Source organism: Aquila chrysaetos, chromosome 20 (assembly GCF_900496995.4).
Source record: "Aquila chrysaetos chrysaetos chromosome 20, bAquChr1.4, whole genome shotgun sequence".
Lineage (NCBI taxonomy): Eukaryota > Metazoa > Chordata > Aves > Accipitriformes > Accipitridae > Aquila > Aquila chrysaetos.
Window position 1 is genome coordinate 19,593,916 of NC_044023.1, and position 21,866 is coordinate 19,615,781.

General features: G+C 42.8%; 1 protein-coding gene across 14 annotated transcripts in view; it reads right to left on the bottom strand.

The window, feature by feature from the left end:
* Positions 1-1,522: 1,522 nt before the first annotated feature.
* The window catches only part of FOXP1 (forkhead box P1), a 392,273-nt gene continuing 371,929 nt past the window's right edge, over positions 1,523-21,866 (bottom strand). For all 14 annotated transcript variants that reach the window (XM_030043708.2, XM_030043705.2, XM_041118643.1 and 11 more), the window contains 4 exons: positions 18,285-18,406; positions 16,098-16,167; positions 12,289-12,455; positions 1,523-6,370 (listed from right to left, as the gene is read on the bottom strand). In XM_030043708.2, the coding sequence (XP_029899568.1) occupies positions 6,226-6,370; positions 12,289-12,455; positions 16,098-16,167; positions 18,285-18,406 (504 nt within the window). In that variant the 3' untranslated portion in view covers positions 1,523-6,225. The remainder of the gene's footprint in view (positions 6,371-12,288; positions 12,456-16,097; positions 16,168-18,284; positions 18,407-21,866) is intronic.

Consider the following 21,866-nt stretch of genomic DNA (forward strand, 5'->3'; position numbering starts at 1 on the left):
ACGGCGGCCGGGGAGGAGAAACGTGATTAATAACACCAAGACGATACAAAAGGTTGCGCGGAGCCAGGCTCTCGCCCGCTGCTAGGGCAGCGTTAAGTCGGGCAGGAGGGGAAGGGCCCGACCCTGCTCCTCAAGCCGGTGCCAGTTTCTCGGCATTCGGCACCTACCCCAGCAGCTCTCCTTAAATCGGAGGCGGCGGATGAGGAACGCCACCTCCGAGCGACGTTCCTTCGGGGAGGTGAGACACGCGAGTCGCCTGGGACGGCTCCACAGCTCGCGAGCTGCGTGCCGGTGACCCGCGCGGGGACGCGCCGTCCCCGCAGAGCTCCGCCGGGGACGTACTCCGCTACCCGCGGCCCGCTCTCCCACCCACGTTTCAGAGACGCGGAGCGCTCCTCACACAACACCCTCCGCCTGGGACTCGGGAAAATTTTCATCCCCAAAGTGGGACCTCCCCGGTTCACTAAAATCTCACTAGTGACAGAAGTGCAATACACAACCCAAGCCAAATTTTACTCTCTGGTGTTTTGGTTATTAAAATCTACCAGTCAATACCATTTTGAGACACACTATAATGAGTGTGCAAAGATTCCCCCCCCCCCCCCCCCCAAAAAAAGTAGTTATCTGGTATAATTTTATGATAGAATATTTTTATAAAATCATTTGTACTAATTTAAGCATTTATCATTATATGCAAAAAGATTTCTTGATGAGAATATTATAGACGGTGCATGTTTTTGACATTAGCATTTTATTTGGATGACTAATCTTGCAGATGTGAAATTTTAATGAATTATTCATGAAAAATCTCTCCTCTGAAATTTCAGTTTGCTGCTAATGCTAGTTATTAAACATTTTATTTTTCTTTTTAGAACTTGATGAAGAAAATAAATGCGTGCTTACTCAAAAGAAAGGAAGGTGGGTTTCTCCTGTAAAGTTTGTCTCGGGTGACAGTGCGACTCGGGACTTTGCTCCTCATGGTTTTGTGGACCAAGAGGTTGACCCTGCAATCCCCTTTTTGCGTACGTACAACGCGTGTCCAACCCCTCCTACCGAAGCCAGCAGCGCAGCTCCCATCGGGGCACTGCACTTGGAAGGATTTGCAGGATGAGGCTCCAAACCCCTTCTTTCACGTTCTCGCCTCTGAAGTAGAGTCCGATGAGAAAGCGAATACCCTCAACTCCCTGTGACCCTAATGGTCAAGTGCTGATGGACTTTCTTGGAAAAGCAGAATTCTTCTTCGAATGACAGCATCTTCCTTGCTTCCAGCGCTCAAGCCTCAAACGACCGCCCTGTCCAGACCAGCCGTGAGACCGTCGCTAAAATATCTTGCAGTTGGATGTGGCTGGGGGAGACCAACCGCAAGGAGAGCGATGAGACTGTCCATGAACGTGCTGGGACACGGGTGAGATGCAACCAGCTGCTCCATGGATCAGCGCTGGGGCCCGGGCCTCAGGGGATGCGACACGGGTGTCGCTGGGGAGGGGGAACAAAACAAAAACTTAGGACATGGCAACTTGCATTACCAGTGTGAACAACCAGCATTTTTATTGCATTTGAGAATGCTATAATGTCAGTAATTAGTACTGACTACACAACATTTTTTATTGTCTGTATCAACAGACATGGAATGATGGAATTACAGTTGATGTAAGGAATGAGTTTCTTTTATGCCTTATCAAAAAAAAAAAAAAAATCTTGTTACTGGCAGCACATACACACAAAGCACCATGCTAACAGTCTGGACTGTACCATTTTCATCAAGGCTTATGGGTAGAAGATACTTTGTTACCTGTTCTGGGCCCATTAAAATGCAGTCGTTAACTGCAAATTCACCTCGCAAGACTAGAATACTAAATGACTTCTGAAACATCTAAAAACTCACTCTGAGTTCATTAACCAAAGGTACCAAAGGATTTCAAAAGAGTTTAAACACATTTTTTTTTCCATGCTATAATGAACGTGAGATTATTGGTGATCTGAAAACTACAATAGTTCAAAATTATTTTTAAAAACTTTATATATATATATATTTATGTATGTATATATATAAAATATCTAATGATCTGCAATATTTGTAGAACCAGAATCCCTGCCCCGCCCTCTTCCCGAAGCGGGAGCTCCAGGAGAGGGGAGGTGCAGGACCTGCAACGGGACTCTTGCGAGTGAGAATCAAAAAAGGTAATCATTTTTTGTGGTCACTTATTCTACATAAGCCTTGATTTTTCATTTCACTTCTAGTTGAATGCAGAAACCTAACAGGTTTTACATTTACAAACTTTTTTTTTTGTGGACAAGGAAGGCTTTGACTCTCATTCCTGACAGCGATTTACCTGATACATGGTACTACTTTCATAATGTACGCTTTTCTTTGAGAAAAAAAACATGTAACAAATTGTCTTTACATCTTGGCACCTTGTAAAGTTTTTTTTTTTTTTATACAAAAGTTCAATAGTTTGACACTCCCCATTATTAATCACTACTTCACTGATAAACTTTGAAAGTGTGACCCTGGAATTCATCATGCAAAATATTTACTGCAGCAGGAGAAAAACTTTTTTTTTTTTAAATGACTTTTTTTTTTTTCCTTTCAAATATATGAACTTTGTTTAAGACAGCCAGAAAAGGCAGTGGTAAGATAACAGAAGGGGTGGGAAAGTATCAAAAAAACAGCTTAAACACAAAAACTGTACAAAAATGCTTGGATCAATGATAACAGGAGAAAAAAAAAAAAATCTGTCAACTATGTTACAATTTAAAAGCTGAAAAAAAAAGTCAGGGATTTTCTCCCACATGTCAGCAAATGTCATCCAATATTCTTAAAGCAAGGATAACTAAATAAAATACATGTGCAGCGTATTCTGCAATTCCATTACATACAGTAGTTTTTTTTTTTTCAAAGCTATTTTTTTTTAGTATAGTTAATATAAAGCAGTTGCACAAAAAGCAAAAGGTGTTTTGACAAACAGGTCTGCATTTATTCCTTTTGAGGAATGATATCTAAAAAAAGGACCTTTCCACCTTTTCCTCCCTCCCCACCCTCCCCCCAAAAGACAAAGGCTCACACAGACACAGTGGGATATATATGTACAACATAATAAACCCCTCCCTAAAGAAGCAACTGTATATCCAAAGGGATACAGAATCAGAATTGTAAAAATCATAGTGAAGTTTGCTTGATGTAAAGCCTGAGATTTTCAGTTGGTTCTTCTGCAAGGCTGCGACACCTGCCAGATATGTTAAAATCTAATTTTTTATTTCTTTTTCTCTTTTTTTATTTTTTTTATTTTTGCTACAGTCTTTAGACTAAGCATGCAAGACATACAACTAAGTGCAACTGAGTGAAATGTATTTTTTATTTACTCATTCCCTAACAGTTTGGACTGAGGTATGCGTACTAACAGTTTCTCATGCTGTTATCTTTACTCATGTCTAGCTACACATGCTGAGAATGAACTAATCTACCAGATTTTTATCCCCTTCTGAATACCGAACTAACCAGCAAACCACTCAGTTTAGAAGCACAGGGCTCAATTCTCATGATCCCCATCTGGCTACCGCCGGCACGTCACGAAGCTGCCTGGATATAATTTAAACAAAACAAAAAAATGTTTCAAATGACCACAGACTGCCCTTTTTTTCTCTTCTTTTTTTTTTTTTGTCTTTTGAAACAGAAAGCAGAGTTGAGTTTTATAAAAGTAACTGCCAATAAAATTTTTTGTACCAAAGCTTATGAGTGGACAGGAGTGTTATTTCCTTATGAAAAATGCTGACCAAAAACTAAACAAAACTGAGCAAATGTGCCAAGATCAACCAAAATTAAAGCAGTCATCCTAGCACAGTCCCGAAACAGAAGTGGCACACAATCTGTAGAACCAAAGACCAAAAAAATTTTTTTTTTCATTTAATTCTAGAAATACTATTATGTGGTCCAGTTAAATTGTGGGAGCTTTTCTGTTCTCTTCTGTATTTTATTAAACTGTCTCCTTTATCTGATACTCTAATTTTCCGCGAAATAACTGTGTCTTTGCTTTCTCCAGCTCCCTTCTCATAGCTCCACTAGCAACATTGATTCCTAGTTTTAGCCTCAAAAGCTCTCCTCAATTCCTCTTTACAGACTTTCGTTTTGGTCACTGTAAAGAATTGCAAATAAAAAGTAACAACTTTGGTTCAGACATCTACTTGGCCTTCTAAATTTTCTAGAATAAAGGAGCAGTTTCCCTCTCAGGTTAGCAATAGCCCACATCTTGTCATTTCCCTCTAAATTCTTCAACCTCCTTTGATCAACAATAAGAGGATATTTGGCTTCATAAGATAAAGCATATAACAGAGAACATAATTTACCTTTGTGTAATATCTTTGGTAATTTTAGGAAAAAAAAGGTACAAAGAAGAATATAAATTAAGCTCTGAAAGGCTTTTTGAAATAATAAAAAACCTACAGTCCTACATAAATAAATGAGTGACGGAAAAGTGGTTGTAAAATGAAAATGTTTAGGTGTTTGGTGACCGAGGTTTACTGACCTATCGCAACAAATTTTGTATGTCATGTTTGCTTTGAAGAGCCTTGCCAGTTTTGCCTAACAAGCCCCGGCGCGAATTCTCTCCTAGATCTCCTGTCTCCTACGGCGAGGTTTCCATACTGGCTGGTGTAATATTGCATAACAATCTTAACTGCAGTACTGGATTTGCACAGCTGAAAATTAACACTTTAGCATTAGTGGGGCTACGTCCTTATTAACTCCCGTAACAAGTTCAATCTGAAATCTAATTTGTATTCAAACAGATTAATGCCACCAAGCAATCCTGAACTGATGTTTAACCGTGAAACATCACCACGTACAATAACAATTTAATGAAGTCATCTTTCCAACCACTATTTGCAAATGCAAATGCAAAAAGAAAAAAAAGAAAAAAAATTGTAATAATAAATGTATAGGTGCCCATCTCGGTAATCTTAGATATTCCAGAAAGATTTGTTGACCCATTAGAACTCGTGTTAAACATCCGAGAACCTGCCACTGTACTATTCATCCTCTAATAAAAGTGAACTCTGTTGGTGCTGCATATATTTCTTTGTGCTGTTCAACTTTGTGGCATTTGCTAATATTCACCGTTGCTGCCAAAAAAAAAAAAAAAAAAAAATCAAAAAACCCAAACCAAAAAAAAATATTAAAAATACTGCTTTGTGGAATGAATCTGTGTTGCTTCCTACAGTGTTTCTATGTTCATCTGTCATTCATTCTCATTCTTGCAGTACTTCGTTCCTCTCTCTCCGTTGGACAACCCTTCCACATGTATAGTGCAGCATTTGGGACCTTTTCAAAAAACAACAACAAAAAAAGGAGACACCGAAATGGAATGTTTTCCATAGCTAAAGAAAACATGGTGGCATCTGAAGGAAATTGGAATGAATGACAGAAAAAACTACAAACAATTCAATGACATTCAGCTTCGTATAATAAAAACACCTATTAACATTCATCACAAAGTACAGAAAACGTTGAAGCCTCCGAGAGGCCCTGGGCCCAGATGAGGCCTGAGGTCAGAACTTAAAATGGTAGAGAAGTGGGGCGGGGGAATAAAAGCAATACATTAAAAAGTTTGGGATAATTTTTTCTTTTAACCCCTCCCCGATATACACGCTCACACACACACACACACATATATCCACACACGTGCACACACAGGCCTTCCCCATCCCAAATGGAAGAAAAAAAAAAAAAAAAAAAGAAACCAACAAAAAAACCAAAAAAAAATGGAGTAAAGGCAGTGATAATCAACATGCAGTACTGTGCAAATATGTTGTCCATTGGAATCCTTAAAATCTGGGCAAAGACTTGATCTGCAGTTCAGGTGTACATGCTCAGTTTGATGTCCTCAAGTGTCCAAAATTGGCAGGACCTGCAGTCCACAGCTGGCTGCTAAATGCAAGTGAATCAGTTTAGCAAATTTACAACACTGATGTTGACTGTAAGAGAGGAAAATCCCAAGTACCAAACAAGTCCATCCAATGCACAGAGTACAAATTCCTTTTTTCAACAAAAAGTAGAAAAATCAAAAATACTCCCAAATGGGATACTTGATGGCACTAAGAGTTAACATATTTCATAGTTGTCAAAGTGGACTGAGAATCCTCCAGACTGTACAATAATGGAGAGATTTCACAGCTAAGTTTGACGTGTTCTTCCAATCTTCATTCTCAGGATAACGATGTCAGACATACTCATTCTATGTCCTCATTTACAGGTTCATCTTCATAATCTCTGTCGTGATCGAAATCTGGACTGTGGTTGGCTGTTGTCACTAAGGATAGCGGGCCTTCATTTTCATCTGGGTCTAACGGTTCTTCTTTGACATGCACAGGGTGCCTGGAAAAACGAAAACATGGTCAATCAGCAAGTTGCTCGTTAAAAAAACGGCTTTGACAGCTCGGGTGGTTTGCGGAGAAAGGCGAGGCGGTTTGGGGGTTCAGACTTGGTGTGCCAGGTCTAAGAGCTCCAAGTCACCAAGGGGAAGACCCTCCACTTCTGCGACAGCCACTGAAGCCAAGCGAAGGCTATGCCAGGCAGGCAGAGCTCAACTTCCCTGAGAAAACACTCTGGGAGGAGAACCTCGACAGGGTTTCCGTCTTGGGATCCAGAGAAAATGCTCTCAGCTGACATATTAAGTTGATTAATACAATCTTTGGATAAATAAGCGGAATAAGCATCCAAACAGCAAAGCAGCAGTTTGTCAGCCCACCGAGCCGGCGGAGGCTGGGCTAATCATCGCTCGCTGTGTGTGCGGCGTCTCTCGTTAACATGCAGAACCTGTGAGACAACTCTCCAGAGGACGACCCCAAGTGAGGTTCTATCATTAATCAACTTCAAGCAAACACAGCAAAGAGACACCATGATACATGCTTTAAACTCCAAATTAATGCATATTTTTACAAACTGTCAATAAGGGAAGAAAAGCCCTGCCAGGAAACACAAACAGAGAGGAAAAGGCTCGCTCAACACAACAATATGATAAGAAAGCACAGTCCTAACGAGAATAATAACACTGTCAGCTGTAAACAAGGCAGAACATGATCCCCAGCTCATGGTGGGCACAAGGATGTACTAAAGAGATGAGATCTGCCAAATTTCTCATTACGGCATAGCACATGAATAACCCGCAGGGGAACGGGGCTTGGTCATTCAAAACGGGTAAGATAACAATTGAAAAATGTTGTTCGTAAATCATATTTACAACAAATCCTATACAAATACAAATTACCTTTTTTTTCCCCCCCTTTTTTTTTGTTAGGCAGCTTTTGAAATGTAAAATAGCCATGTGAGTCAATAGTGTCTTGTTGGTGGGACTTTATAGGAAAGTAGGATTTTATTGACATTACCAAGTATTAATAATGCGACACAGCAATGGAAACCCTGTTTGCTTCCTAAATAATTGATGTTGTAGGCAATCCCTTAAAATAAAGTGTTAATGAGTTCAAGTCCCACTCTGTCTCTCATTGAGTTGATATCCACCTCCTAGAGCCTTGTTTTTTCTCCATGCGGGCTGATTTAACCCTTTCACGCAGGCTATGTGAAAACGTAACCTGAAGTGCAAACCTTCATTCTAGGAACTTTTTCTCTCCTTGCGCAGCTTTGCTTTAAAACGAATGATTTAAAATAGCTGCATTTTATTTTATGTTTTGTGTGGATAGGAACGACAATACTGTTTGTACTCCGTTGCACTGATGGACAGCAAGAATAAATCACCGAACAGGGAAAATGCACTCGGTATCTGCGTACAAGCCAAAGGTAATCTTGCTTACTTCAAGGGACCCAGGTGAACCAGTTAGACCCTTGTCCAGTGTGCAAAGCTGTACCGCACCCTATTTATTTATTTCGGCTTGAGCCTGGATCAGTTTAGGAAACATCTAACTTGCTGACTACAGGCATTTCTAATGTGAGCTGTGAATGCCTTTCAAGTCCCTGCATATTTCAACTTCTTGAGTTGTAAAGTGCTAGATCAATACTTAAGTATTAACTGCACCTTCCAACCCATCCAACAAAGGAACGGTGGGGAGAAGTGCTGCAGCATCCCTGAACACAACGCTTTTCCCTTCAAATTCACAAATACATGTCCTATCAACACATCCCTGGGAGCTAAGAGGTTCCTCTGCGTGTCGCATAATTTTTGCAAAAATTACGAGACACTGCTCGTACAATTTTGACCTAATTATTGAAAAAGGAGGGGTAAAAAAAAAAGACTGGGAGGAGATGATTCAAATATCAGAGGTTAAGAATTACCCTATGCATGTAAGAAGTCTTGTGAGCGGATCGTCATCTCAGAGGTGTGCATGTGCTAACCGTCCCGGTGGCTCATGGCACTAGCCAATGTGAAACCGTGCTGATTATTTGCAACTAGAAAAACTTGTATTATGAATAGGCTGTGGGGCCCCTCACTTGGGAGAAAACATGAAATGAAAAACAGAAGAAAAGGGGGAAAGAGCAGCTACACATAGAGACCAATAAAGCGTGTGCTACTCGACCTTTATGGCAGTGATCTTTTTTACTGCTGTTTTAATTTAAGGCTCGCTTGTTGGCTTTCTGGTTTGGATGCTGCTGCTGGGCTTATTTTTGTGTTTTGTTTTTTTAAAGTATTATTTTTGAAAACACAGATGGGAAATTTTCAAAGGAGAGAGGAGAAAGCACGTCACGTGCAGCAGAGGTGGCCTCGGCACATGGACGGGAGTTTCTCCAAAGGCTGCTCAGGGGCCATGTCTCGGTGTCCCACCGTATCCCCACACCACCTCGCACTTGGCCAGAGGGCAGAAGTGAACGGGTGCCAGCAGATAAAGATAGGTACCCGCTGGGCTTGCAACCACCCAAAATGCTGTGAAAGCTCCTTCAAAGGTCCCTGCACCTTTCCAAAGCAAACTCTGCTCTCCTTCTGGTTTTGTTATGAAAGCAGGTGAAACCAGGTGGTTTTAACTGAGTTTCTCTTTGAGGTTTGGTGTGGTTCCCAGAAGTCAAAACCCCAAAACTTCAGGAGTGAAAAGCAAAGCAAGCACCAAGTTCTGAAAAGGGCTGCTCGACCCCGAGCGAGACAAAGCCAGAGAGGGCCACAGAGCCACAGGGAGGCACAGCTATGCCAGCCTCCTCCAGCAGCTCACGTGTTGCACAAACATCAGACAGCGAGCTTGGCAAAAACTCCATCCCCCAAATTAGGAGGGTTATCTGGGTAATACAACCCCCTGGGGAGAGATCTGCATGGAGCACAACAAAAAAATTCAACTCCTTGTGTACTCTGTCAGCTGTAACCACAAAGTGGCATGTGAGGAGGAAACCTTACTGAATCCGTGATTTTGCTCAAACATTTCAGAGCAACTGAAAGAAATAAGCTTAAATAAGCTCAAAGGCAAAGGGAGACTTTCATATCTCTCAAGTACGTCTGAATCTCTATTTACCACCTCACCAAAATCCCAAACTGGGGAATGAAAACTTCCTTTAGAGACTAAATAATTCAGTCTCTTGAATTACAGAAAAGGTAAATGCTGGGCTAGGCAAAAAAAAAAAAAAAAAGGGGGGGGGGGGGCAGGGAGAGAAAGAAAAAAAAGAGAAAGGGTTTCCCACTTCAGTTTTCATAGTAGCAGAATTTCAGCACATTCCTTTTAAGTAGATGCCTAAGACTCCAGAAGGGGTTAACAATAAATAACCTTGCTGAACACAAGATTCCCCTTCTTTTCACATCTGAGTAATTCTTTTGTTTGTCCACTCTGGGAACAGAGGAGTTTTTAATAAAGCTGACTGTTGTTTAAAGCCACTGAGTTCTGGTGGTGCACACAGCATGGAGTAGTTTGCTTTGTGGCTACCTTTGGAGCATATCAGGATGAAAGTGTTATGTCCCCAAGCTGTAATTATGCGACTACTTTCTAGTGTTTCAAAAGGAGGGAGAGAGAAGGAAGAAAAAAAAAAAAAACCAACCTAGCCGTGGTTCAATGTGTCATAAAAAGGAAACGAAGGCGCGGTAATAAGACTTCAGCTAAAGTGTTAGACTTCTTAGCTGTCATGTTAACAAGGTCCTTTAAACCTTACAATAAAGTTTAAAGCTTGATTTATTCTAATATACTGAAATTGTTTAAAAAATAATTTGCATTATGACAAGGAAATCTGTTCTGAGAAAAAAACTGAAAATGTCATTAACAAAGCAGGCTTACAGAAAACAAGAAGCTGCACAGCATCTGGAAATTTGCTGTTGACTCACAATTTTATTTAGTAAACAAGGTAAACCCTGCAACATGTGAATGGCGTTCTGGCTTTAGATCCCTTCAAACTACTTAGAAACACCATTTTATTGGGGAAGCTCAGAGGCTGGTATTGGAACATCACCCAGCCACATTCTACTTACGCAAAAAGAAATGTTCAGCAGAGAACACATATATTATCAATTCTGAGAAAATGAAAACACTCAGGAAACAATCATTTCCATATTACAACAGAAAATTGGATTTTCTGGTGAATAATGAAAATGAGGCAACCCTCCCCCCCGACCTCCGCTCTCTCCAGTATTTGTTCTGTGCCCCTCACCTTGGTATCAATGTGCTAAGAGATGATTATTAAGTGCAACAAAGGCCACGGCTATGCACAGTTCTGGAAGATGTCCTAGCCTGTTTCAACTCGGTTATTTTTCCCTCCTTGCAGTCTCTTCAAAGACAACGAAACCTTAGGTGAAATGAGAAGTGCATGAACTACACTAGCCTTGAACTTGCAAAAAAATAATTACTTGGATTAACGCAACATCATAAACGTTCATCCCTGTCTGTTAGGCCAGGAGAAACCCTTGGGAGAAGCCTTGTTTCTGGAGAAAAGCCACGTCCCTCCACTCCTCCTTCACGCCAGCCCTACGTGGTCACGGGCAGAGGATAACAAATTGTGACTAAAACTGCCTCAAGATGAATCCGTTTGTGAGAGACAGAAAGTGTGTCATGCAACGCTACTTTGGGAGAGATAATTAATACTGCACAAACAATCACTGGAAAAGCTAAACACATTATTTGAATGTTTTGAAGTAAATGGTAAAAGACAATGTTTAAATTAATTATTAATTAAAAATGAATGTTGCCATCTTTAAAGATTTTTTTTTTCAAAGCACTTTGTGCGCTGATTTAAAATGCTGCAATATCAAAGTATCCAGAGCCTCAGATTCCTTCGTGCCCCCTCCCCTCTGACAACACATTATGCAGGTGGGAAACTTTTTTGCCATTAAATGCTAATTAGTTTCACAACTAATTACTATCATGGTATTAGGTTAATGTTTTTCTACTTTTTGATTTAGACTTACTTTTGTAAATCCCTTATTCAAATTACTTTGAAGTAAAAGACTACAAATTAGTTCTCTTTTTAATGCGTAATGTGAGCCGTGGCAAGTCAGCCAGTAATTTTACAGCCTGTTTTAAGGAACAGGCAGAAGAAAGGCAGTGCGGCTCTCGCGCGCGGTCACTCACATAGGTAGCCAACTGCTCCGCAGAGTTTTTAGAGAACTAGAAGACTTATAAACTCTGGCTTCCTCACCAGCCGCCAATTACCCGGTTTGTAATTTGAGGGGAAGGGGGAGTTTACAGCTTTGCAAACTCACTCCGTCACCCCATAAATACCGAACACACCCATCGGGGCATCACACCCTTCCTGCCTTACCCTTTCCTGCGCCAGCTCGCTGCCCGGGTGCCATTCACGTTGAGCAGGGACAGCGATCCCCCATTACTTCATGTGGTTATGTATGCACTCATTATACTGCCGTCTGTTGCTATAATGCTCCTATTAATTTTCCTTTTGATATTTTAAGAGCAATCTATAAATCACACAGACCTTCACGTGTGCCATCGTTAATGCTTAGCAAGACCATCGTGCATTGAGTGGGTTTTTTTAGACCTGCCAAACAAGCCCATTTCCCAGCTCTGCCCCACTGGCCATGCTTGTCGCGTGGACTGAAGCGGGGAGAAATCACATTTTCTTCTCCAAGAAACGCAGTTGCCTATGAGGTTTTGCAAGTTTTAAAGAAGAGAATTGCAAACGAGTTTACAATTTCACAGCTCTGTGTGCTTGTGGGACTGGATCGAGCTGATCGGTTTTATATGGAAACTGGTAAACAGCCCTTTTATGTTCTAATCAACCTAAGCACGTCCCCAGATGGAGATGTCTACTCTTGCTGCTCCGCCCGTGAACCTCGGGAACCAACTGCAAAGGTCTCCGGAGGCACACTTCAGCAGATGGTAGGACAACACCTAGAGCCACACACACACCTCTGCCGTACTTACATTGCTTGCATAGGGGAACGTCCTGGACTACTGTCACTCCCGTTACTGTTCGTATGCTCCATTGCACCATTAAGCTCTTCCCTCATCGCGTTGGCTAAATTGCCCAGAGTGGGATTTCCCATGGAAGCAGTAGTGTATAGAGGTATACTGTTCTCAGCCATTGAAGCCTGCCAAGGACACAAACAAATATATGAAGAGCCATGACTAATGTTTTCATACGTTGCACAACACGCTCACTTATTCCAAAACATTCTCCACATTTACATTATTTGCAATTACCATTTTTTAAAATATTGTGCTTTCTGATAGGTATTACCCTGATTCCACCAAGGGAAATTTAACATCATTTACATCTGGGCTTAAGCATTTATAGCTGTATTGGCTTGTGAGAAGATGGAGCTTTCCATTCCCTATTTGGAATTACACCCCCTGGAAAAAATAAAACATCCTTTTCCTACTTTCATTTTGCAAAATTATGTTTGGGGCTTTGGGTTTTTTTGTGGCTGAGGTCTTGGTTTGGGTTTTGTTTTTAATGAAATGGGGAAAAAAAATTAGAAGTCACTCAGCTGATAACTCCTTCCTACCAGAGCAACTGGGCACCAAGCGGGAGGGCAGCATTACTGAGTTTACTTTTTCTCATGACACAGGTGCGAAGCTGCGGTTAGCACTAACTGGACCAGTCTGAGTTGCACTGATCTGAGAGCTGAACCAGTCCATGTGGATTTTTTTAAGCCTCAGCAACTCAGCTCTTACCTTAGCTATTACAGATCTCACCATCTTATTTCGATTTTTCCTTGTTCTAAAGAAATGCCACGCAGAGGCACACTGGAGTTAACTTTCTAAATGGAAATCTTTGTAGGAAGAGAATGAACTGTTAAATATTTTCCTTCTGATTCCCACCGTTCTGCTTGCTAATATTTACTGTGTGTCAGCATTAGCTCATGTTGACGGCACAGCCCTGTGCCCGGCGCAGCAGTGCTGGGAGCGCAGAAGCCCCGAGCTCCGGAGGAGCCCAGCATTTGGCGGGGATGGGATGCACGGCTTTCCAAGGCCGTAGCGCCCCGGGACTTGAAGGACATTTAACCATTTCGCCCATCCCAGCCGGATCTGGCTGACATCATCTGCAGCTCTCTGAGCCGTGTCAGCGCCGGAGAGCCACAGACGCTTGCACGGCAGCGCTCGACCTGCTACGGGGGAAGGTCAGCTGGCTGCGGCGGTGGAGCCAAAAAATCCATCAGGCTCCGGCTCTGCATGATGCAAACCCTGCCCATGGGAGGGGAATTCATGCAAACGTACTCCCCACCGAACGCTCTCATGGGACAAAACTCCTTGCTTGTTGCCATCCAACCTGGCAGAGTTGTTCCCAGGCAAGCACAACCAGAGACCGGGGTGGGGGCAGATGGGATGGGAAGGGGGGGCCACGACCAGCCCTGACTGCAGCACCTTCACGAGCATGGCCCCTTTTATTCTTCCTTATGTTGACCTCTCCATGTGCAGCCCTATGTGTCACACGTGATTACAAAAGCTATTCTAACGGGAAGGATTATTTTTATCTTCTTGATTCAACAACCGGCAAACTCATTGTGATTAGGGGATGCAAAGAATGGTTCACATTTCCTGCACTTGGCAAAATAATGACTCAAGTTCTTCACCCATAGTGATAACTTGTAATTGCAGTAAAGCAATTTACTGGGGGAGAGGTGGGACACGAGGAGTATGTCCCATAAAGATAATAATAGGGGAGGGGGGTGTTTTGGGAGCCACTGGCGACCCGCTGGGAAAAGAGAGCGCTGGGGAGACCTGGAGTCCCCGTACCCTCCACACACAGAGCCGGGAGAGAGCTGCTGCTTCTCCCTGGCCGCAAGGGAAAACAGATGGAGGAGATGTCAGAGGGGTCTGGGTGAAGGAGATTGGCGGCTCTGCCACCCCACAGCAAAAGAAAAACGCAGCCTAGCATACTGGCGGCACGTAGCACATCGTGCTGTCCCCCAGACTGCAGAGAGGCGGCCGCTGTGCTCATGGGGATGTGCAAAGAGCCAGTCTTTGCAGATACCCGCAAAAGCCAGAGGAACACTGCTTGTTAATTATTAATTAGACTGAACGTAGGCACTGGAAGGTAAAGCGGCCTTGTGTGTCCTAGGAGGAAGGTTATTGCCCAAGCAAGGTCTGAACGGCCCATGCGGCACCGGCCACCTGCACGGCTTCGCCCAAACCCCCGTACAGCACCCGAGCACCCACTGGGATTTTGCTTCCAAAATCCAACAGCGGGGAGAGGAGCGAGGAACCTGCCGGTGTATTTTCAACCTAAATGAGGACCTATCTCAGTGCAATGAGTATTGCTCACCCCCATTTATTATAGGGGCCACACTGGCGGTAGCGAATCTGGCCCAAGCTCTTCTCTCCATCAACTCAGTTCACACGATGCTATGGGGGGCACAAGTACGTGCCACTTCCAGGAAAAGTGGGAAATGGAAACAGTTTGGAGGTTATCACAAAAGACAAGAATGGATGGAGATGACGACAATGACACGTGTTTCAGAAATAAAACACGAACAGTTCCGTATGATAAGCATATTAATTGAAATTAGTCACATAGCTAACAATGTGAAGAAATGCAAGATCATTTCATTTTTGCCTTTCAGCCTCATGAATGTAAAATGTGCTTGTAATCTTAATACTATTCAAGAGACAAAGCAGTCTTTAAAAATCACACTTCACAAGACTCAAGGGAAAGTAAGTTACTAATGAATGGTATTTACAGTTGCTTCATTTAAACATGCTTTCATTTGCTTTTCAGAAGTTACTACATAAACTCAAATAATTAGAAGAAATGCAGAACATCAGTTTTCTCCTAATAATCTGTTTCTTGGTTCTGAAAAGAGAAGTCTGCTAAAAACTCGGTTGCCCAAGCAAACATCCATGGCCATCAATGAACTTCTCGAGAAGCGACACTCAACAACCAACCAGGGTGCAACCACGCTCGATGTTGCCTCCCAGATTAATTCACACTATATGGAACAGGCTTGACCCGCCCCCCCCCCCCCCCCCCCAAATTCAGGGCACAGTAATGCATTTGTATCTTTGGTTCATATAGCAAATACTGACTTTACCTGGGGTTTTTGAGAGAGACTCAGGAGTTTGTAGAGAGGGGAAAAAAATGCCAACCTGATCTACAGGACATGAAAAAGGGCTGGAGATGCGCACACTTTTAGGCTGCAAGTTATTAATTGTGCACCGACGCTTTGTGTATTTCTACATCGTGAAAAACCTGAATTTTTGTCTTACAATTACAGTACAGTTTAAACCAATAAAAATGATCTTTTTTTTCTATAGGAACTGCGACATTTATTTTTTACCAACAATAGGAAGATATGCAAAAATAGCCCTTAAAAGAAAAGGGGGAAAAATGATCTGCTTTCTCTTTAAACCCATGAACAATAGAAGGTCACGTGCCACAGTATCCTATCATTCAGCACATTAATAGCTGTGCTAGAGTAATTACACTTGTGGTATTTTTGCCTCAAGTGAAATTCTGAAATAAGAGGATGGAAATTATGATACTGCTGATAAATATTAATAAGTGAACTTTTAATTTTTTTGCCACAATATTCAAAATGCTAAGCATCTAGCTAATGCTGAAGCAGCCTGATATGTGTTTGCCTCCAGGGACTATGATGCTTTATGCACTTAAGAAAAAAGTTTAACGGAATTAAAATTTAATATCTAATTAGAGCAAGGCTAATATATTTTGAAATGAGTGGGGAAGACACACGCCTCTGTTGCATATTTGCTACAGTCATTAATCTTACCTGTAAAGCAGCATTGAGAGGTGTGCAGTAGGTGTGGCTGGTCTGTATGTTTTTAATAAGAGAAGGGTTACTGCATAAGAAAAACATAAAAAGGAGAGTTAAATGCAACCAACTTCTGTGCGAGCATTTCAAGCACGTAATGCTTCCTCCCACACCAGAAAACTAGAGCTGAGACTGTTTTTCCACACAAGTTCTCTTTCGTTTCTCTTTTTTTTTTTTTTTTTAATTTAAAGAAAATATCTGCATTTTAGGCTATGGTTATCATATTTGCCTTTACTAAATAAGGAACATCATTATCTCTCGACGTTACCTCGCCATGTGTTCTACTACCCTGCGTTAGTAGCACATCTTGGCATCTCTGCTCATTTTAGCTGTGTTCAGGAGAAATTCTCCAATATTCGTCGTGTCTGGGAGCCAGTTACCATGTAAAGGTGCATCATGAGGAGGCTATGATCCAAAGCATCACGGGACATTTTAAATACTACTTCATGCAAATTATTCTCGAAGTCGCTGGCAGCGGAGTGCCTCGCTACGGAGCAGGGGACCACCACGAGAGAGGATTTGAGCTGTGTTATTTCCTGCCAGGCAAACGGCGAGTGGCCCCGGTGAAGGACTGCCAATGCCACTGCCCCGAACGGTTTGGGGTTGTGGGCTTGGAGGTGTGACGGCAGGTACTGCTGCACCGCAGCGAAGCGGTACGGACCACGCAAAACAACATGCTGCCCTAAAGGCCTTTTTAATAAAAAAATATTCCGGTGTGCTATTTTGGACCCTTACTTTAGTCATCTTAAATTTATGTAAGGGGCTGGATTTGAGGAAAATGAATGCCAAGCATACCCGCTCTCTCTTTAGCAGACATCTAAATACCACTGGTTCCACTGGAGGCGGGGGGGGGGGAGAAAAAAAAATTGAATACAAACTACATAAGTAGTGCCAATGCAAAAAATGTCCAAAGTTTTATCACTCACTGGGCATTTTTATTTTTGTTTTTTTCATGTGGGAATAAATCATGGTGAGAAGAGTCTTAACTGAGCCCCTCCCACAGGGACCAGCAAGGATCAGTCATCCTGGAGAGATGGCCTTCAAGTAAAAGGTCAAAGAAAATTGCTTTGGGCACCCCAGGAATATTTGTGTGTGGCTGTTGTAGACACAGGATGGCCTGTTGATTATAATCTTTACAGCTGGTCTCACTGCACTTTCAAACTTTTTAAAGTTAATTCAGCGTTTCTGTCTTATAAGCACATCACTGTATTTCTGATTAAGAGTTGCAAAACAAGGCATACAACTGAAAGCAAAGGAAAATATCAGAATTAAAACTTATCTGAAGCCTTTCCTGGCATATATCTGTCTTCCTGACAGGTCTACAGCAGCATATCTGCACTAGCATGGGTAATTATTTTAGTCTACATTGCACTATAAACAAATGCTATAACAAACATGTCAAAGTAGAGTTATTACTACAGGCATCTGGATTATCAGAGTAGGACACACAAAATACACGTAACAACCAAAAATTTAGTTTCTTTAGCAGCAAAGGTGATGTCACTATTTCATGAAATGCAAGCCTACATGAGATGGGTAAATCATGCAAAGCAAAGCAACAGCAGAAAAAAAAATTAAAGCAAGTAAAAGCTCTTACTGTGCAACAAGCTCGCCAAAGTTTTCATCAGGGCAGTATTTTCGAGGACGGCCTCGTTGAATATGACGGCCACGTTTAAACTCTTCATCATCAACAGTCCAAAAGGACCCAAACTCATCCTCTACTCTGATAAAGCACTTATGCAGTGAGAGGTTGGTGCGAATGGCACCCTGGGACAAGAGCAGCAGCAAAGGAGATGAAGTGGAAACAAAGGGACACGGGATCGGGGACAGAACAGACATCAAATACAGGGAAAAGGAAAAAGAAAATAAAATGCAATAAGCATAAGCAAATGGTTTGTGAGGGTTAATATGCATTGCCACCTAAAAGCTACTAGCATGTGATGCAACAAACACCAAGCAAGCAGGGTCAGGGTACTGGTGGGCATACAAACAGTAGTGATGAGATGTTTGTCTTGGTTTCCCTTAACTGAAACAATGCGAAACCACCTGTGGTTGGTCTAACACCAGCTAGCAGCCAAAAGCCTCTACGTTAAACTGTAAGCATGATCCGAGCTAGGCTAAGAAGTTCAAACATGGTGGACATACCCACTGATCTTTTGTGGCCTTCGTTTTTGGAACTCTAGTTCATCCACTGTCCATACTGCCCCTTTAACGTTTTCTACTCGCACAAAACACTTGTGAAGACTAAGATTATGACGCACTGCATTCTGCAGCAAGTATAAAAGAGAAAACATTCAAAAACTTTCTATGAGAAAATGCTCATCATTGTCCAAGAACAGCAGCACAGTCAGCTTGACAGTCCTCATTTTGCAATGTTAAGCCCCTTCCCCTCCCCACACCCGCTCGCTTTCCCCAGCTCTTTACATCTTATTTTTGCAAAGACAAAATAAATATAAAAGCTTAAACCCCAAATTAGAAATTCAAGTTATTCTTATCAATTATCCCCAGTGTGAATGAGAACAGCCATCATTTTAAGCATGCACATTGTATAATACAGCACATTTCATACAGAACACAAGAAGAACATTGCTAAGACATTTTCAAAACAAATATACATGCTCTGCAAAGAGAAACTTCTCCTCTCCTGGAAAAGAAAGCAGTTAGAAAGAACAGAAAGGATTTCACGTAAGTACAGACAGCTCAATTTAGCGGAGAGGCACTGGAGCTGGTGTTGCTGTGGTTTCCCACAGCTGGGCTAATGCGAATCAGGTGCTGAACCTCCATCCACACCCACAGCATGGACCGGGGGCTCGGCAGCACCCCACCGGCCGACACGGCACCGACTCCTGCCTCCACGGCTTGCTCTTATATGGAAGTTGGCTCCTATTTCTGGCAGACTACTGTACTGACTGATCTGAGCCTCTGCCAAGTGAAAACATGAGGAGGGCTCTCCGAAACAAAGTGATAATATCCCCACAGCTCATCACCCAGAGGGACCCGCGCTCATGGCATCCGATGCTCAGATGTCCTCTCTGCAGCTCAGCGCTGGGGAAAGATGAGCCCGGCCAACCCTTTTGACGTGCGCGGACCTTTGCTGAAGCTGAACATAAAGAGACACCTCACTTTGTCATGGCAAGCTGAGGCTTTTCTGTCCCTGCTCCCCCTGAAACGGTGCCGAGAGCCTTGTTATTCCTCAAATGGAGTGCCATGCTCCCTCCTCGTTTTATGAGTTCTCTGAGCAAATACCCTCATACAAAGCCACTCAGCTTTGTACATGGAGCTTGTCCCCAGCGCTGCTGAAAGGGGCTCGGTAAACAGGGAAAACAGAAGCAGCCATTTGCTGAAAATATGCAGGCGAACAAACTCCATCCATCATCACTGGCACCATTGATTTAGTCAATCTGGTTGACTCGTTAGCAGGCACAATGCCAGCCAAACACATGGCCTGGGTCTAGGCAACCAAGAGACTACAATTTTTTTTCCTTCCGTCGTCGTTGTCGTCTTTTTTTTTTTTTTTTTTAATGAACATCGGGTCTGGATGGTGAAAGGGAGCTCTAATCATGAATGTCTAAATCACTGTGCAAACAAAGGGTATGCACAGTGCATTTGTCATGTAAATTAAGAGGCAGTGGTGTGTGTGCCTGGGAGGGGAAGGCTAAGAGTCTTTTGCTACTTTTCCATTTCTCTGCAATCCCTAGCACAGTCCCCACACTCCCGTCTCTGGTACAGGGGAAGATTCAGGGCTCGAACTGCCTTTGCTCAGCAGATGCTTGAGTGCAAACGCATCTCCTCTGGCTGTAGGTGCCCGATCCCGGCACTTTGGCTTTTCCGTACTAATCTCCTTGTGAACTGGTGGAAGTATAAACCCTGGATATGGTTTTCCTCTCAGCAAGGCAGAAATCTAGCAGAAAGTCAACCTGTCCATCAGGGCTGCTTCCTTCTGCCCTTACTTTCTTCTGTTCTTATTTTTTAATGATTTTTTTTTTCCCCTCTCCCACCTCTTCCAGATTTCACTAGTTTTGAAATTTTTGGCAAAATCCCCGATTTTGAGGTGGAGGAAAAACATGCAAACGCCCCACACCTTACAGGCTAAAATCAGCCAGCTCAGCAACTGCTGGTGGGTGCCGCACTAGTGCAACCCGACACAGGGCTGCCGGCCCACATCTGGGTAACTCAGGCAGTTTCCTGTGAAAATGGGAACACTGTCAAGTCTGGAGCAAAATGTAAGAATAATAACGCTATTTCCCCCAGTGAAAGCTGATCTTGTAGTTCATACAGCAGTTGATCAAACGCACACAGCAAAGTTCAGCGAAGGGAGTCCTCAGAGTTTGTAAACAGTCTCTAAATACACGGCTGAGCAGAAATATTTGTGTTCTTCTTTCTTTAAATAAATTTAATGCTGGAGAAATACTTTACAGTCTGTTCTTGTTCTCTTGAAGTCAATGTGCAATTGATGGTTAAGGCTGCTGGATCAGGCTCTTGCTGAATATGTTCAGACAGACAAGTTGAGCATTTGCAAGATGTCCATGAAGCGTTGCCCTCGCTTTCTATGTTGCACATGAACACTTATTTAAGGAACTCACCGCAGAAAAAAATTGTTTTGTTTCCCCTGCCTCTGGATACTTGCTATCTAACAGTTTTATTTGAACAATACCCCAACGTTTCGGAGCCACACCTGCAGCCTGTGCCTCATGGCTGCGACTCAGTGCCAGCAAATTACTCCAAAAAATAAAAGCAAACAGACATTGCCTCTGACCTGTCAGAACCAGTTCACAGTGCTCCCCCAGCAATCAGCTTAACAGAAAAATTAGGAGCTATTATTGTAAGATTATATATTTACCTTGTTAAAAATATTTGTATGCAAGCCACTTTTGCAGAAAAATTACCCTGAACATGCTTGAATGCAGTAAATGAAAGGGTTTGTTATTTTAATAACTGCTCAGGCTCTGCTGTACTGCATTTTGGGAAAGAGGTTCATTTTTTAAAGGTCTTTATTTCTGCACTCTTTTTGAAAGAGGGCTCAGGGAAGCTTGCCCACGCCAAACCCTGACCCTAAACTCGGGGAACACTGACCCAAACGCCCCCTAAAGCATTAGCTGAAGGTAAGCACAAATCAGCACGTATACATTCAGATTATTCTGATTCTGCAATTAGCCCCTTGTGCTTGTTCTGCGCCCCGTGGGCTTCCCGTCATGCCAATCCAGAGCTGCATTTTCATCCCTGCTGTTCCTGAAGGCTGGCATAAATCTGAGCAGTCTTCAGCACGAAAACCTGCATTACTTCAAGCGGCTGCCAATCTTCCTAGCGCCAATGGAACTTGGGGTGAAGCTTTTCTTCCCGGGTAGGTGAAGCAGGACCTGGACACCTGCATGAGGTCAAGGTGTCCAGGAGGGGTCTCCAAATGGTACCTGCCTCCCCCAGACACACCTTGCCCTTCTGCAAGCCCAAGGGTCTGCAGCTCAGCCTCTCTTCCTCTGCAGAAGCACACTGTAAGTGCACGTGGCTTCTGGGACTGGATTTTATGTGACGCACAAAGCTAATTCCTAAAACTAGCCTCACAGGAGATACGGCCAGGGCTGCCTGCTGCCTCCTTCCACTCCCTCCTCCACTACCCTTCCCTTTGCTGCTGGAATTAAATAGGATTTTTACTTTAGCACCCACACCTGCAGCTGCTGAAAAGTCCTACTGGAACCACTCCAGCAGCAAAAGACAGGCAGGTCTAAAAGG